Source organism: Typopeltis vanoorti, chromosome 24 (assembly GCF_054136105.1).
Source record: "Typopeltis vanoorti isolate ZY-2024b chromosome 24, IOZ_Tvanoo_1.0, whole genome shotgun sequence".
Classification (NCBI taxonomy): domain Eukaryota; kingdom Metazoa; phylum Arthropoda; class Arachnida; order Uropygi; family Thelyphonidae; genus Typopeltis; species Typopeltis vanoorti.
The window spans coordinates 23,308,048-23,324,933 of NC_143572.1; the positions used below are offsets into that span (position 1 = coordinate 23,308,048).

Here is a 16,886-nt window from a genome sequence, read left to right on the forward strand (position 1 = left end):
TTTCACCGATTCTGCCTATTTTCATTGTCTGACTTTTTATTGCTGACCTTCATACCATATCTATTACAACAGTTATTCAGTTTAGTCAGAGAATCTTGCAAAATTGTAGTGGATTTATTTAGAAGTATAACATCGTCCGTTTAAAGCAAAGAGCTGACATTAACACCTCCAATTTTGATATCATGCTTAATACCACTTTCCTTCATAATGTGATCCATATAGATAATGAATAACAGAGGGAATAATGTACATCCTTGTCTTACACGAGATTTAACATTAAACCATCTTCCTATACTTCCTTCAATTCTAACTGCTGACTTGCAACTCAAATAAAGACTAAGTATTGCTTGATATAATGCCCCATTGACACCATATAACTGTAGCGTATTGAATAGCTTCTCTCTTGGCACCTTGTCATGTGTATTTCTAGATCGACAAAACTTAAATACAGATCTTTGTTATATTCCCATGCTTACTCAACTATTTGATGCAAAGTGAAGATCTGATCCTGAAAGCCTCTATTTGGCCCGAATCCAGCTTGTGTTTCACCAAGCTTTTCTTCAACAATTCTTCTCAACCGTTTCTCAAGTATACTTGCATAAATCTTGTCAGGAACACTCAGTAGGGAAATACATCTGTAATTCTCGCATTCAGTTTTATTTCCCTTTTTATATATGGGTGCTATGAGAGCTCTACTCCAATCATCGGGAATTCGTCCCTCTGTCCAGGCTTTCTGAACTATGCAGTGCAGCCACTGTAAGACTTTTATACCACCATACTTCAGCATTTCTGGTTGAATATCATCTACTCCTGCTGCCTTTCCACATTTCAAGCCTATGATGGCTTTTTCTACCTCAAGTATGGATATGTATTCTTCACTGTATGCCTGTTGAGTGATTTTTACCATTGTGCTATCACTGCATGTTTCATTTAGCATTTTTTGAAGTAATTACTCCATACTTCAATAATAAATTTAGTTTAATCCTTTATCAAAGTGTGAGCAAACAAAGTTTGCGCCTGAAAGTATCTTCAGGACTGGGGCAAGGTGGTACAACACCGGGAAACTTGTTGCAAAAGTGGAGCAAGCTAACATCACTCCTATCTCAGTATCTCCCATAATGCAAAACACATCTCCTTGCAGATATGTATAATGTTATGCATTAAGGGAAAGGCCACTATCCTTGTTTCGACCTTTATTGAGGTCTCTTCAGTGGGAGTCAGGGCCAAGTGGAGATACCACGCAGAAGCATTAGCAAGGTCATCTCTATCTATAGGAGTTGCCAAACGGTGTGCCACCTTTTTATTAAATTACTCTGGATTTAGAGAAAGATGTTGATTTTTTTTTATTTTTCGCTTGGTTAGACTATAATAAATTTCCAAGTGTGAGCAAACAAAGTTTGTGCCTGAAAGTATCTTCAGGACTGGGGCAAGGTGGTAAGGTAGAGATGACCTTGCTAATGCTTCTGCCTGGTATCTCCACTTGGGGCTGGCTCCCACTGAAGAGACCTCAATAAAGGTCGAAACTAGTCTGGGTAGTGGCCCTTCCCTTAATGCATAACATTACATATCCGCAAGGAGATGTTTTTTCATTATGGGAGATACTGAGATAGGAGTGATGTTAGCTTGCTCCACCTTTGCAACGAGTTGCCTGGTGTTGTACCACCTTGTCCCAGTCTTGAAGATACTTTCAGGTGCAAAATTTGTTTGCTCACACTTGGATAAAGGATTAAACTAAATTTATTATAGTCTAACCAAGTGAAAAATAAACTTTCAATACTCCATACTTCAATGATATCTTTTTCTCCTGTTTTCATGTCACCTTTATCATCTCTAACTCCTTTTATAGCACTCTTTCCTCCATTTCTAAGCGTCTTCAACAACCACCAGAATATTTTGCCACCCTTCTTGATATTTATTTTCTATGCTCTTGCCAAAGTCCTCCCATGACTTTTGTTTAGCTAGTTTTACACTGTGTTTGGTTTTCTTACATTTGTCTCTGTATTCTCCAAGAGCACTAGTTGACTTATTTGCGAGGAACTTTTGATATGCTGTCTTCTTTTCCTTCACTGCCACTTTAACTTTCTGTGTCCACCATGGAATTCTGAGTTTTCTGTCCTTGCAGACAACCTCACCGCATGCCTCTCTGGCTGAATCAATCAGGGTTTTCTTCAAGGCTTGCCACTGAATCTCCAAGGTTTGGTTCCTGTTCTCAAACTCTTTCATTTTTTCTTCGATAAGCTTTGTGTATTTTAGTCTACAGTTCACACCCGAGAGTTGCTCAACTTTTATTCGCTTTAAAACTTTCTTACATGTTATTCTTTTCAATATGAAATTCAGTTTTTATCCTGCTCAAGACTAAATAGTGATCACTTCCAATTTCAAATCCTCTGTACACTCTGGTGTCCTGCACCAGGGAGAAAACATCACTATCAACAATAACATAGTCAATGAGACTTTTCTTATTCCTTGCCTCTTCTCTCCATGCGAATTTGTGCACATTTTTATGTTGGAACATGGTGTTAGTAATAACCAGTACATGTCCTGAGCAGAAATCCACCAGGTATTTGCCATTATTATTAGATTTGCTCTTTTCTCCAGATTTTCCCAAAATATTTTTGTATGTCTGACAATCATTTCCTACTCTGCTATTTATATCCCCAATAAGGACCACCTTTTCCTTTTTCATTGTGTCAGTTGCTCTTTCTAAAGCATGGGTGTCAAACTCGCGGGCTGCGACGAATATTTTTGCGGCCCAGCCAAAACGTTTGTCAATGAAAGTGATTACTACATATAGCCGTGTTGCATGCATTTCCTTTACATGCAGGCCAACCATTTCCCCCACTATTTCTACCAGCTGATTATATATCTACTATCATGTGCCATGCCCACGCCCACGTCTAGTCGTCAGTCTTCTTTGAACTGACTTGTTTTGTGTGCGTAACAGGAAATATTTCGCTTTCGGTGAACAAGAAAAATAAGTTTATTATGTTACGCTTATTAATTTGTGTAGTTATTTAGTGTCTGGTTAGTTGATATTCAAGAAAAAATATCAGTTTTTATTAAAATATTCTATTGTTTTATGTTAACGATTATTAATTTTTATCAGTCCTTTGTATTCAGCATGTCTCTATCGAAACCAAGTGATAGTAATAAACAAAAAATTGCTGCCGAAGATCGAAATTTCCAAGAAAAGTTGGAATTGGAGTATTTTTGCTGTGAAGTAAAAAATAAAATAATCTGCTTAATATGTAATAATGTTATCAGTGTACCAAAGTTATACAACATTAATCGTCACTATGAACAACGTAAATCAAAATATGATAATTACGCGGGATTAATGAGACAAGAAAAGTTGAAAGAGCTCAAATCGGAACTGAAAAAACAATAGTTCATGTTTACTAAAGTATCACCAGAAAGTGATGCGGCAGTGCATGCAAGCTACGTCTTGTCGGAGTTGATAGCTAAACACTCGAAAACTTTTACTGAAGGTGATTTCATTAAGGAATGTCTAATTAAAACTGCACAATTTATTTGTCCTGAAAATATGAAGGCTTTTCAAACAATCTCTTTGTCTCGAAATACAGTTGCAGAAAGAATTACTGATTTGGCTGACAATTTAAGTGTTCAGATCAGAGCAAAATCATCTAGTTTCGAAGCTTTTTTCATTGCCTGTGACGAGAGTATGAACATTGGGGGCATAGCTCAATTAGCTGTGTTTCTTCATGCTTGCGACACTGATTTCAACATTTTTGAGGAATTATTGGAACTAGTACCAATGCATAATACTAGTACAGGACAAAATATATTTAATTGTGTTTTTGAACTTCTGCAAAAATATAATCTACCTCTGTCAAAATTAACTTCTGTAGCTACAGATGGAGCTCCTTCTATCACCGGAAAAAACAATCGTTTCGTGGCATTACTGCAAAAATAAACAAAGTGAAATTTATGACAGATCCAAGATTCGTCATATGCATTGCATTATACATCAAGAAGTATTATGTGTGAAAGTACTAAACATGGAAAATATGTTGACATCTTTCAAACAAAATCATTAATTTCATAAAATTTCGAGGCTTAAATCAGCAACAATTCTCTGCTTTCTTAAGTGAATTAGACAACGAATATTCCTGTTTGTCCTACTATACCGAGGTACGTTGGCTATCCTGCTCCAAGATTCTTAAACAATTTTGGGACTTGAAAGAAGAAATATGTCAGTTCTTAATAACTAAAAATCAAGACACAGGTTTGTTTTTTGACACAGTGTGGTTGCAAGATTTATCCTTCATGGTTGATATAACAAAACACTTATATGATTTAAATTTAAAACTGCAAGGAAAAGATCAGATCGTTATGAACATGTGTGACCAAGTTAAGGCATTCAAATGTAAACTAGTTCTTTGAGAAAAGCAGTTGAAAAATGAAGATTTGATGCACTTTCCGACATGCAACATGAACAAATCAAGTTTAAGTGAAACTGCATCATATCAAAAATACGCAGAAAAATTTGTAAGCCTTGGAACTGAATTTGAAATAAGGTTTGCAGATTTTAAATTTTTGGAAGACAAGTTTTCTTTGTTTTCTTCGATTTTTTCAATAAATATTGAATCATTACCTTATCAAATGCAAATGGAGGTAATTGAGATCTAGTGTGATTCAGATTTGAAGACAAAATTCAGTGAAATTGACGTGTCTGGATTTTACAAATATTTACCTGCCAGGTTTAAAAATACTCGAAAATTCTCATATGAAATTATATCCATGTTTGGAAGTACTTATCAGTGTGAGCAGTTATTTACAATTGTGAAGGGAAATAAGTCTCCTGTCAGATCCAGAATTACTGACATTCACCTTGGATCAGTTTTGAAAGTAAACAAGATTTCTCCTGAAGTAGGAAAGATAGTAGCAGAGAAGAGATGCCAAGTGTCAGGGAGAAAACATTAATTTTATCGTTGTTCTTGTTCTTTTTTTTATACTGTACTTTTCAAAATAAACCTGCATTTTTATGAAAATTGAAGTTTTTGTTTTTTGTGGCCCACATAAACTTAAACCTCGTTTATTTGGCCCGTGTTAGCCTTTTAGTTTGACATGCTTGCTCTAAAGCATCAAAAAAGTCCTCCACTTCTACCTTAGTAGAACCTTTTCTTCTGTGGGATTATAGGCACAAATAAGTCTCATTGTTCAGTTCCCCATTCTGATATTTGCTCATATCACTCTACTTGAGACTGCCTGCCATTCAAGAAGATTAGCTTCATACTTAGTGTTGAATACTATGGCTACTCCTTCTTTTCCTTGATTGTCATTGCCTGAATATAGCATTTTGTATTTATTGCTCAGATAGATCTCATCAGTTTTTGTCTTTTTTGTTTTAGTCGCCCTTATTATGTTGATCTGATACTTATCCAATTCCTCAGCTAGCTCCATTTCTTTGCCATTCAGGCTTCTTATGTTGATGGTACCGATCTTTAACTCTGGTGATGTTGAGTTGTGGTGTGTTTTCAGATTTGTTCCAGTAGCTGACTTTTCACTGTTTGCCCTGGTTCCCTGGTGAAAACAATGGGGGCTTTGTTTAACTGGGGGACGCCCCAGCCGGCATGAAATTAAATATAAAGAAGTTGGAGAATATCTTGCATTAACAATTGGTCTTAATGGCAAGTCTTGTTTATGCAGTTTATGGATTTCATATATTCTTGAAACAAGAGGATGTCTAGATTCAAGGTTTTTTTTTTTTTTTTTTTTTTTTTTTTTATATGAAAGTTTTCCACTTGGTTATACTATAAATTGAGATGCCAAGAAATTATATTCTTGGTTTGATCCCTTATCCAAGTGTAGCAAACAAAGTTTTCAAAGTTAGTATCCCATAGCAGAGCACACATCCTTTCGGGTGGGTATAATGCTAAGCACTATTGGAAGGGCCACTACCCACAGGACTGTCTTAAGGCATGGGGCACACTGAGAAATTCCCAGGGGGTCCCCATGCTGCCATATTTTATAGCTTTAGAGCATGTTTTTATCATCATCGTCGACACCATCATTGACAAAGTTATGGATAGGATTTGAAGTCTGTGAGAGCAAGTCATTTATATATATGAGAAAGAGATTGGATGAAAGCACAGAACCCTGGGGTACTCCTGCATCATTGGGGAAATTAGTCCCCATGAAACACCATTAACAAATAAGCTAAGCATTGGGATTGAAGGACAGAACCCTGTGACACATCAATGGTTACCTTTCTTTTTCTGGGACATTTCCTCCACCATACTTGGCTAGCTAGTTCAGAGAACCAATCTGTCTAAGTAATAATCTGTTTTCCATTCCCATCTTTCCACTTTATTCACCAACTTTTTATGTGTCAGTTTATCAAATGCCTTTTCAAAGTTCAAGAATATTTGTATGTGAGCCTCCCTTGTCAAACATGTATCACCTTATAAAGTTTAAGTAGATTGCTAAAGCAAGACCTAGACTTCAGAAGCCCATGCTGACTATCATAGAGAATCCAATGCCCATCAGCTTAATCCTATATTCTAACCAATTTCTCCAATACCCTAATTGCAGCTTCCGACATATGCAGACTAACCTGTAATCAGAAACTTCTGTTTTAGAAAACCATGCTTATGATGTGTCACTATGTTGCATTCTGTCTATTCCTTAAAACCCTTCCCACTGTAAGATTCTCATTAAACAATGACATTGGCATAGCCAACTCATTTGCACAATCTCTAATTCAACTTTTTTCTTCAGTTTCACATCATTTGTATTTACAAATTATGCGAGAATATTCATAAATATCCTAACATAATTTATAAATCCAATTTATGTTGAAAAGTTCTGAGTAAGAGCCCATCACTTCTGCAACATTTTAAGCATCATTATCTGCCGGCCTGGTTGGCTGAGTGGTTCACATTTTTACTCTCCAAACAACAGATTGTGAGTTTGAATCCCACCTTAGGAACAGATGGTTGTGTTTAGTTGTGAGATGAATTTTGTCACTTGGTAAGAGACCACTGCTCTGTTTATCTGAGGCCTAAAGCATCTTGAAAAGTTCCATTTTTGGTCTCTAGAGCAAAGTTTCTGAACTATGCAAAAAATAAATAAATTCAAAAATAAAATAAAAAATTTCTTAGCCAACCCACTGTATTAATGTACTATAGGTGTAATATAGGTCTGTTGTGGGTTTGCTTACACTTGGAAAAAGGATTAAACCAAGAATATAATTTCTTCGCATTTTTAATTTATACTATAACCAAGTTGCTAAACTTGCAACACCATTTGTGGGTGGAAGAAGCATTAAATAATAATAATAATTTTAAAAAAAAATATATATATATATATATATATATGTAGAAAGTTTTTTAACTTGGGTATATTATGTATTCAAGATACCAAGTAATTTTATATAAACTTGGTTTTTAATCCTATTTCCCAAGTAAGCAAACAGAGAAGTATGTCACGTTTGTGCCTGCACGTAGTGCAAGACTGAGGCAACTTGTGGTAAAGGTGGATTAAGATCTGATCACTTTCCTTAGTATTTTTCCCCTAATTCAAAATACATCCCCTTGCGGAGATGTATGATGCTATGCATTAAAGGCAGGGGTCACTACCCATCAGACCAGTTTCGACCTTTATTGAGGTCTTGTCAGTGGAAGCCAGACCTGAAATACGAAGGTTGAAGTAATGTAGAGCTTATATGAATATCAGCTAAACAAGTTGCCACAAGGTGCTTTGACCTTATTAAATAAAATCTCAGGATGAGAGATAGACGTAGAAAGTTTTTTTAACTTAGGTATATTATGTATTCAAGATACCAAGTAATTTTATATAAACTTGGTTTTTAATCCTATTTCCCAAGTAAGCAAACAGAGTATCTCTCATCCTGAGATTTTATTTAATAAGGTCAAAGCATCTTGTGGTAACTTGTTTAGGTAAAATTCATATAAGCTCTGCATTACTTCAACCTTCGTATTCAGGTCTGGCTCCCACTGACGAGACCTCAATAAAAGTCGAAACCGGTTGGGTAGTGACCCCTGCCTTCAATGCATAGCATCATACATCTCTGCTTTGCATTAGTGGAAAAATACTAAGGAAAGTGATCGGCGCTTAATCCACCTTTACCATGAGTTGCCTCAGTCTTGTGCTACGTGCAGGCGCAAACTTGACATACTTGTCTGTTTGCTTACTTGGGAAATAGGATTAAAAACCAAGTTTATATAAAATTACTTGGTATCTTGAATACATACATATATATGACTACTATTATTAACTCGGGGTTGGGATATGTTCATTTTTAATATAAACTGACTATAAACCCGAAAATTATAACAAATTGAGATTTATTTGCAAACGCAACATGTTTCGTCGAGATTGACTTCATCAGGCGTTAAGAACATAGAAAGATGTTAAAAGACATTGAAACAAACATTGAGACGCTCTAAAGCTATACAATTATAAAGTTTATGTATTATGAACTTGTGCTATAGTCCGTGTTAAAGTTCTATTGTTGTACACTTGTGCATGTGTGGAACCACGCGATCTCCAGTATCTGATAGCAGAGCTGAAAGAGCCAGGCCAATTATAGCTGAGATTATTGTTCATATGAAGAGGGGTCCAAGGTGATTTCTTTTGACTCTACAATGCGGCGTTCTACCTCATCATGGCAAATGTGTAGGTTTGAGGTTGTTGTCCAATTTACTTCATGTTGGCGGCTTTCGTTGTTTGTGTTTATTGAAAACAGGACATGGCCTGATAGGGCAGTAGCTCTGGTTCTCTTGTAAGCAATGTCTCTCTGGTGTTCCTCGAGACGTAGGAGGATAGAAATCTAACAAAAGCCGCCAACATGAAGTAAATTGGACAACAACCTCAAATCTACACATTTGCCATGATGAGGTAGAACGCCGCATTGTAGAGTCAAAAGAAATCACCTTGGACCCTCTTCATATGAACAGTAATCTCAGCTATAATTTGCCTGACTCTTTCAGCTCTACTATCAGATACTGGAGATCGCGTAGTTCCACACACGCACAAGTGTATAACAATAGAACTTTAACACGGACTATAGCACAAGTTCATAATAACTGTAATTTACAGTCGAATATCATAACTTTATAATTGTATAGCTTTAGAGTGTCTCAACCCCCCCCCCCCCCCCCACACACACACAAACACAAGAGGTCTCAGGATCTATAACATAATGGTGCTGTGTGGACAAGTGATTAGTCGGGGAGAATCTGCTTAATGTGTTTCTTGAGGAGTTGGGGGGAAACTGTATGGAGAAGATTGTTCCAAAGAACAAAAGGTATGTAGAATGAAGGAAGAGAATGAGAAGTTGGTTAGGTGAGTTTGGAGCTGAAGCATATGGTGATCAACAGCTGCCCATGTTCATACACAATTAGAGGAAATTGCAGGAATAGTAGGAACAGTTTAATGGAGCAGCATCCCTGGAAATACTTCTTGAAAAGACATAATGCAGAAACAGTGGGAAAGTGATTTTAGGAAGTCAGTGAGAGATGGATCATCTATTAAGTGAATAGCTTTCTTCTGTTTACAACCAAGCATTCTGAGGGAGATTTTAGGTGCATTAACCCAAATGTGAGAACAGTATTCTAGATTAACTAGATTTTGGATAAACAAACAGAAAATGAGCATTAGGCTTTTTGGATGCTAAAGAGGCTGTGGACATGCATTATCTTCACCCCATGCTCAAATGGGGTGAAGTTAACACACATCCACAAGATCACTGTTTAAGGCATTGGCTGTAGAAGATCTTGAAGCTTGAGTCATGCAAAACGCTACAGAGTTTTGTAAATGAAGAAGAGGAATAATGGAGTGTACTGTCATCAGCTAAACATGAATAGGATTGGACATTAGTGAGAGACAATTATTGATGTATAGAAGGGTGTAGGTGAAAACAGAGAATCCTGGCATACTCCACTGATGAGAAAATGAGACTAGAGGGAACTGTCTACCATGACCTGCAGTGAATGACATCAAGGAAGTTGTCAATCCATTTACCGGTGATAAGAGGGAGACCATAATGAGGCATCTTGTCAAGAAGGCTGCGATACCGAACTTAGTCATATGCATTGGAAATATCAAGATCAACCATATGAGTTTTTCTAAATCTTTTTCCATGTCTTGTGATTTCTTTTGACTGTAATTTTCTTTTAACATCCAGAGATGGGTAATGTTAGCGAGGAGGTCTGCTGTTGAACATGTATGGCAAAATCCATGTTGGTGGTTACTAATTAACTGATGGTGGTTTACTAGGTAGTGAAGAAGTTGATTGTAAACAGATGACCTTCTCCATTACTTTTGTGAGAGGATATAGGTTGGGGGGAAGCAGGATGATAGTTTGATGACTGACTTTTGTCTTTCTTTTTTTAGAAAACAGGCTGGGTAAAAGCTTGCTTCCAATGCCAGGATAGATGTTAGATGAGTATGACAGCTTAAAAAGGCAATATAGGATAGATGTTTGTTCTGGTGCACAAACTGTTAGTACAACTGGAGGGATGCCATCTTGGCTTGGGGGGGGTCACTTATTATTATCAAGGTTTTTTTTTTTTTTTAGTCAATTATTTTGTATTTTCCTGGGTGTTTGGCTGCCCTTCCATAATCCAATTTCACTTTCCTCACCATGCTGTTCCAATCTGCTCTTTACAGTACTCCTCAACCTTCATTACTCTTCTCATGATATTATCCAGAACATTTTTTTTAATGCATCAGTTTGTTTTAAAGTGTTATTCATCCATTTAACACCCAAGAAACTTATTCTCCTAACTCTCAGGAGGCAGTCAGATACTGCTTCCTTCAAACACTCTTTGATTATTACCGATGCATTTGATTCTTTTACCATCCAGATTCTCATGCCAAGATGCTCTTCAAGCTGCACTCTCAGTGTATCATAATCATCTACCTTACAGTTCCACATATGCTCCTTAACCACAGTTCTTGCATGCATAGTCATGTGTTTAAGTCAAAACTGCATGGTCACTATTACCAATTAGAGGCATAACCTTCATTTATTGACAGATTCTTCAATCTCAGACATTACTACTAGATCCTGTTGCATTACAAACTGTAAGGTAGCCTTCTTGGCATCAGTCCTTCTCCTTGAACTCTTGTTTAGACAACCAAGCAAATCTCATATTATTCCACAAACTACCCACAATATGCCTTCTTCTAATCTTTGAAGAAAGATATTAAAAAACACTAATATCCTTCTTCAGAGATCAGACTGTGAGGGAATAACTGTAGTGAATGCAGCTGGTAGCAAAGTGTCAGATGCAATAGCTCTTTAGATGCTGAGGAGAACTGGATGAAATGAAAGAATAGAGTGCATGAGTTAGAGATATTAAAACTCTTGCAACAGCTTCATTCAAATACTGTTGTCCTACTAGAAGAAGGATATTGTCAGGGGGGTGCTTAAGGAATGTACAGGAGGGGTAGTAATGATCCTGATGTAATTGTTCATCTCTGATCTCAACAGGCACATGAATCCTAATGAGTGGAAGGTATGCAAGGTTTCAGCTGTCCACTGGTGCATGAGGGTCGAGAGCCAGAACTAATGCAGTGTGTTTTATGTATATCATTGAGTATCTCTGGTGTGGCCATCAAGGTTTTGGAGAGAATGGGTAGGAATCACATCCAAAGGTGCATAGATAGCACTCTGACCCTCTATAGACAACAGCATGGTTTTATTGAAGATGGTCTTGCATTCACACTGTGCTCACATTTTACAATAGAGTGAGGGCATAGATAGATTAAGACAGTCGATAAACCATGATACTTCTGGATTTTGCCAAAATAGTTGGCAAAATGGTATTCCACATGTGAGGCTATTATATAAATTCATTGGATGAATATGAAAAATAACTTTTTGATATGGATAAGAGAGTGACTGACTAACAGGTAGCAGAAAGTTATATTCTGACTGTGGCAGGCCATTAAGCCTAACAGGAAAGGAAGGATTGGATTGTAAGACATATATGTATATGAAATTACATTTATCTGATATAACTACACAATATCTGTAATTTTAATAATATATTAGGTAGCAAAAATATACAGAACAAGTTTAATAGTAAAATTTAACATTTTAATTTTTTAAAATAATTATCCAGTGTTTGTTAGAGATCTTTAATAATTTGAGTTTGACCACACACTGTAATATTTATAGGAATTTATTTTTTTATTATTGTTGGAAGTTTTTTCACTTGGTTATACTATAAATTAAAGATACCAAGAAATTATATGCTTGGTTTAATCCATTATCCAAGTGTATGCAACACAAAGTTTGCGCCTGAAGTATTTTCAGGACTGGGGCAACTCGTAAAGGTGGTATAACTCGACATCACTTGCCTTAGTATCCCATAATGCAAAGCGCATCTCCTTGCGGATATGTATAATGGTATGCATTAAGGGAAGGGTCACTACCCAGACCAAAAATACTTCAGGTGTAAACTTTGTTTGCTTTCACTTGGATAATGGATTAAACCAAGTATATAATTTATTGGTATCTTTAATTTATAATAGAACCAAGTGAAAAAACTTCCAATAACTTTTCTCTAATCCAGAGTAATTTGATAATAAGGTATTACACCTTTTGGCAACTCGTATATAAAAATATGACTTCTGCATTACTTCAACCTTGGATAATGGATTAAACTAAGTGTATAATTTCTTGGTATCTTTATTTTTTTATTATGTTTAATAAAAGTGATTTTTGTCTGTGAACAGTGGATAGTTTCAGGTGTGGCTATTAATGGAATAAATGATACTTGCAAAGTTTGTTATAGTATCATAGAAATTAGACTGTTTCTGAGTTTATAATGAAGCATTTAAATGCCTTATTTATCCATAATAAAATTTTGATAATAATGAATGTTTGGTGGAATTTTTAATGTAATCTTAATGTAATCAAGCATTGTTGTGCTTGATTGCATTAAGATGCTGATAACAGTAAGCCAGATTTCTCTCAGTTACGTTAATTATTATTATTTTTTTAAATTTAGGTATAATATTTATCTAACTCTTGTTTGTTTACAGCGGCCCGACATCAGTTGACTGGCCATAAGGTGGCTGTAAAAATCTTGAACAGGCAAAAAATTAAGAATCTTGATGTTGTTGGAAAAATTCGCAGAGAGATCCAGAATCTCAAACTTTTTAGGCATCCTCATATCATAAAGCTGTAAGTGATCATATATTCATTATTGATTATTATTTTTTCTTTTCAAATTCATTTTTCATCAACAAAAGCACATTATTATCTTAAACTGTATCATTTCTTATCTGATTGCATATACCCATACATTTCTACATTATTCTGCTAATTGAATGGAATATGAGAATATCTTTTAAGGATTTCCTATATTTTTTTATTTCATTATGTGCTTCTGGTAATAAGTCTTAATGCTGAAATAACATTTTACCATTCAGGTTAGTTTTTCTTTATCTTAAAGCTACATGGAAATGATTTAGGGAAATCTAAAATCAACTTTTATGAATAAGGACCGTTATGAAAAAGCAGAGAACTTTATAAATGAGTACAATATTTGAGAAGGTTGTACTAGTAATTTCTAGTAGACATTTTAAAAAGATTATTGATTCTATATGCTATTTGGCTAAGCAGGAGAAGTCATGATGAGTCTGAAGATTCAGCTAATTGAGGAAATTATATAGAATTTTTAAATGTGCTCCATGAGTATGATCCTCTTTTAGACAATCATTTAAAGGTTTCAACTGTATTTCAAGGAACTTCTTCCACAGTACAAAATGATATCATTAGCACTATATTTGATGTGGTTAAAGATGCTGTAAAAAATAAATTGCTGCTGCTACATTTTTGAACATTATTCTGGATAAAACTTCTGATGTCATGTCAAAATTGCAGCTATCAACTGTTTTCCGTTTTGCCTGTAATGGACACATACACGAAAGGTTCATCGGATTTACAGACATAAGTGATGATAGAATATCTAGTGGTCTTTGTAAACATATTGTAAACAGAGTTAGGGAATTTAGTATTAAGGACAAGTTAGTTGGCCAGACTTATGATGGTGCCTGTGTAATGAAATGAGTGGGCATATTAATGGGATACAGAGGAAAGTTATTGAGGCATATCCTTTAGTAATATTTGCACATTGCTATGCCCACATTTCAATTTTAATTCTGAAGCAAAGCCTGTCGAATATCAAAAAATGTAGATTGTTTTTCCAAACTATTAATGCCTTGGTAGCATATTTTTCTAAACCATTGAAAATAATAAATGATTTGCAAGATTTTGTTGCTAAAAAATTATCCTCCATCACACCAACCAGATGGAACTTTACTTCCCATTTAACAAACACAGTAAAATGTCACAAAAGTCAACTCATTGAATTTTTTGAAACACATAGTGGAGAATTCTGGGGAAGAATGGGATGTAGATGCTGTTATCAAAGCTCGTGGTTTTTTGCATTTCTTGCAGGATTTTCAAACAATTTTGTTGCTAGAAATTTTTTCTGTTCTATTTGGCTATACTGATGTATTGATTAATATACTGCAAACTTCATCCTATGATATATTGTACTGTTCTAAAAGAGTGCATGATACTGTGTGCAGCTTAGAAATGACAGGGAACATGGATTTGATATTTGGGTTTCTGCATCAAAGAAGCATACAGTTGATGAGTTGCACCTGAGTGTCTACCATTCCTTTATTTTCGGGCTGGTACTAGCTTTTAGCATATGTATGCTGCTTCTACATCAAGCAGTCGCATTTTCACAAAGCTTATACAGCATGTTGCAACTCTTTTGGTAGAATTTTATTTCTAAAATTAACATTTGTTAAGTGTCTGGATGATATCAAATATCTGAAATGCAATTCAAACTGTTTTCAAGTTATATATATTAATATTGCTTTTCATAAATTGAGAGCTTTCTGTATCCAGTGACTGTATTATAAACAGCTGGTACACATATTTTCTGGAACTGAAAATTTGAAAGTGGATGTTAGGACAAATGTGTTAGTTAGCTGTTATGTTTACTGCTACAATAAATCTGTTCTGTTTGCATGCATGCAGCATTGTCTGTGAGAGTGGAATGTTTTTCCATTAAGTGTATCATTCGAGTTGTCTAATTACACTAATTGTCTCTAAATATAGTACAGATGTTAAATGTCTGTTTACTGTATTTAGGGATAAACAAAGCTACTTGCTTTTCTTGCTTGTGCAGTATAGCATCTGTTGAGGTTGAAAAGTTTTTTAACGGTATAGGGACATTTTTATTTGTCTTCAGAAACAACAGACATAGTAAAAATTTATCTATTCCTGAATAAAAATGAATACTTCTGTGTATTATAAGAAGTTTGTTGATCTACAACAAAATACTAGCATATGTGAGATATTTTTTATTATTGATAAGACAGAAGAGTTGCTGACACTAAAAAAAAAAGAATAAAAAATGGATTGCATACCAAGTCTCAATAAACAAAAGAAAATTCTTAGAAAACAAAGCAAAATATATGTAAACCAGAGAAATGCACATAACATGCACACTTCCATCAAACCACATGTATTCCAGCCATGTCTAAAAATGAATCACCTGATCAACATTATTTAGTTCATTGGAGTATCTCCCTATAGTTTTTAACTGAACGACTAAATGTATATACTGGCTGTTTATTATTGGTTAGTTATTTATACTTTGCAAACAAATCTCTTTCCATCTTCTTGTAAGTTTTTTTTTTTAATTATGCCATCATAAATTCATTCATTCATTCATGTTCTAAACTTTATATCACATGCTCTACCCAGCAACTTATAGGCCACACATATCACAAATGTTAATTATTAATCATTTGTTTGCCATTAATGAAAGTATATTTACTCACACTTATTCTTTCCTTTACATTTCCCATTCTCACATGACTTATTAATGAAGGTTCACATATTTACACCTTTGAGTAATTCTAATATATCTTAAACAGATTGCTCACCCATTCTACATAGATTTAGTTACAATTAATTGATAAATTAAAGTATTCAAAGTTGTTCTGCAGTTAATTGCATTGGACCAATTAAGATGATTGCTGATGCACTGTGCACTCTTAAAACTTTCATACATTAATAAAAATGCAGTCATACAGTTAAATTGACATGAATTTTGTAGCTCATTTGCATAAGCCACACGACAGTACACCCAACCGAAATGGGCACTTAACGCCACTGATACACACACACACACACACACACTATGTTGACAAAAGTATTTGGACACCTTATATGCCATGCAAATTTTGGAATCCTACCACATACACATATTTTCAGGGAGTATCTGCATAAGTCAGATAATAAAAGGTGGGATGTGTTGGATGTTTTTCACTGTACTTCGATGTCAAGATGCCACGTTCGGCTGAACCAACATTCTTCCCACGTGGGATGGTTAGGGTATTATGTCACATGAGTGACATGACACCTTAACCACCACCATCCCACACCAACTGACATTTTTGTCTGTGAGAGTGCTATCCATCGTAGTATACCAAAATTCAGTTTTTCTTATGCCATTTGTAGATGGAAAGTTGATAGTGCTACTGTTAAGTTCTGAATTTAACTGAAAATTAATTTATTTTCATTTCTTTCAGACTTAACATGCGTTTGCAATTTTGAACATATATTGGCATATCAGATATGCTAAATTACTTGTAACTTACCAGAAACATTTCTAAATTGAGTTTATTTATCCATAATTCATGTTGTAATATAAATATTGTGAATTGTCTGTGATTCAAGCTATGTTACTTTTGTGTAAATGCTTGTAAATTTGCTGGGAGAAAGTTAATCGGATTAGGTGCAGATTGCCAGAAGCTGAACACGTGAAACAAGTACGTGTGCACCAAGTAAGGCAAGTACG

General features: G+C 35.1%; 1 protein-coding gene across 1 annotated transcript in view; it reads left to right on the forward strand.

Moving 5' to 3' along the window:
• AMPKalpha (AMP-activated protein kinase alpha subunit) overlaps positions 1–16,886 on the forward strand; it is a 265,316-nt gene that overhangs the window by 19,763 nt on the left and 228,667 nt on the right. The window contains exon 2 of the mRNA XM_090414193.1: positions 13,042–13,183. Within this exon, the coding sequence (XP_090270319.1) occupies positions 13,042–13,183 (142 nt within the window). The remainder of the gene's footprint in view (positions 1–13,041; positions 13,184–16,886) is intronic.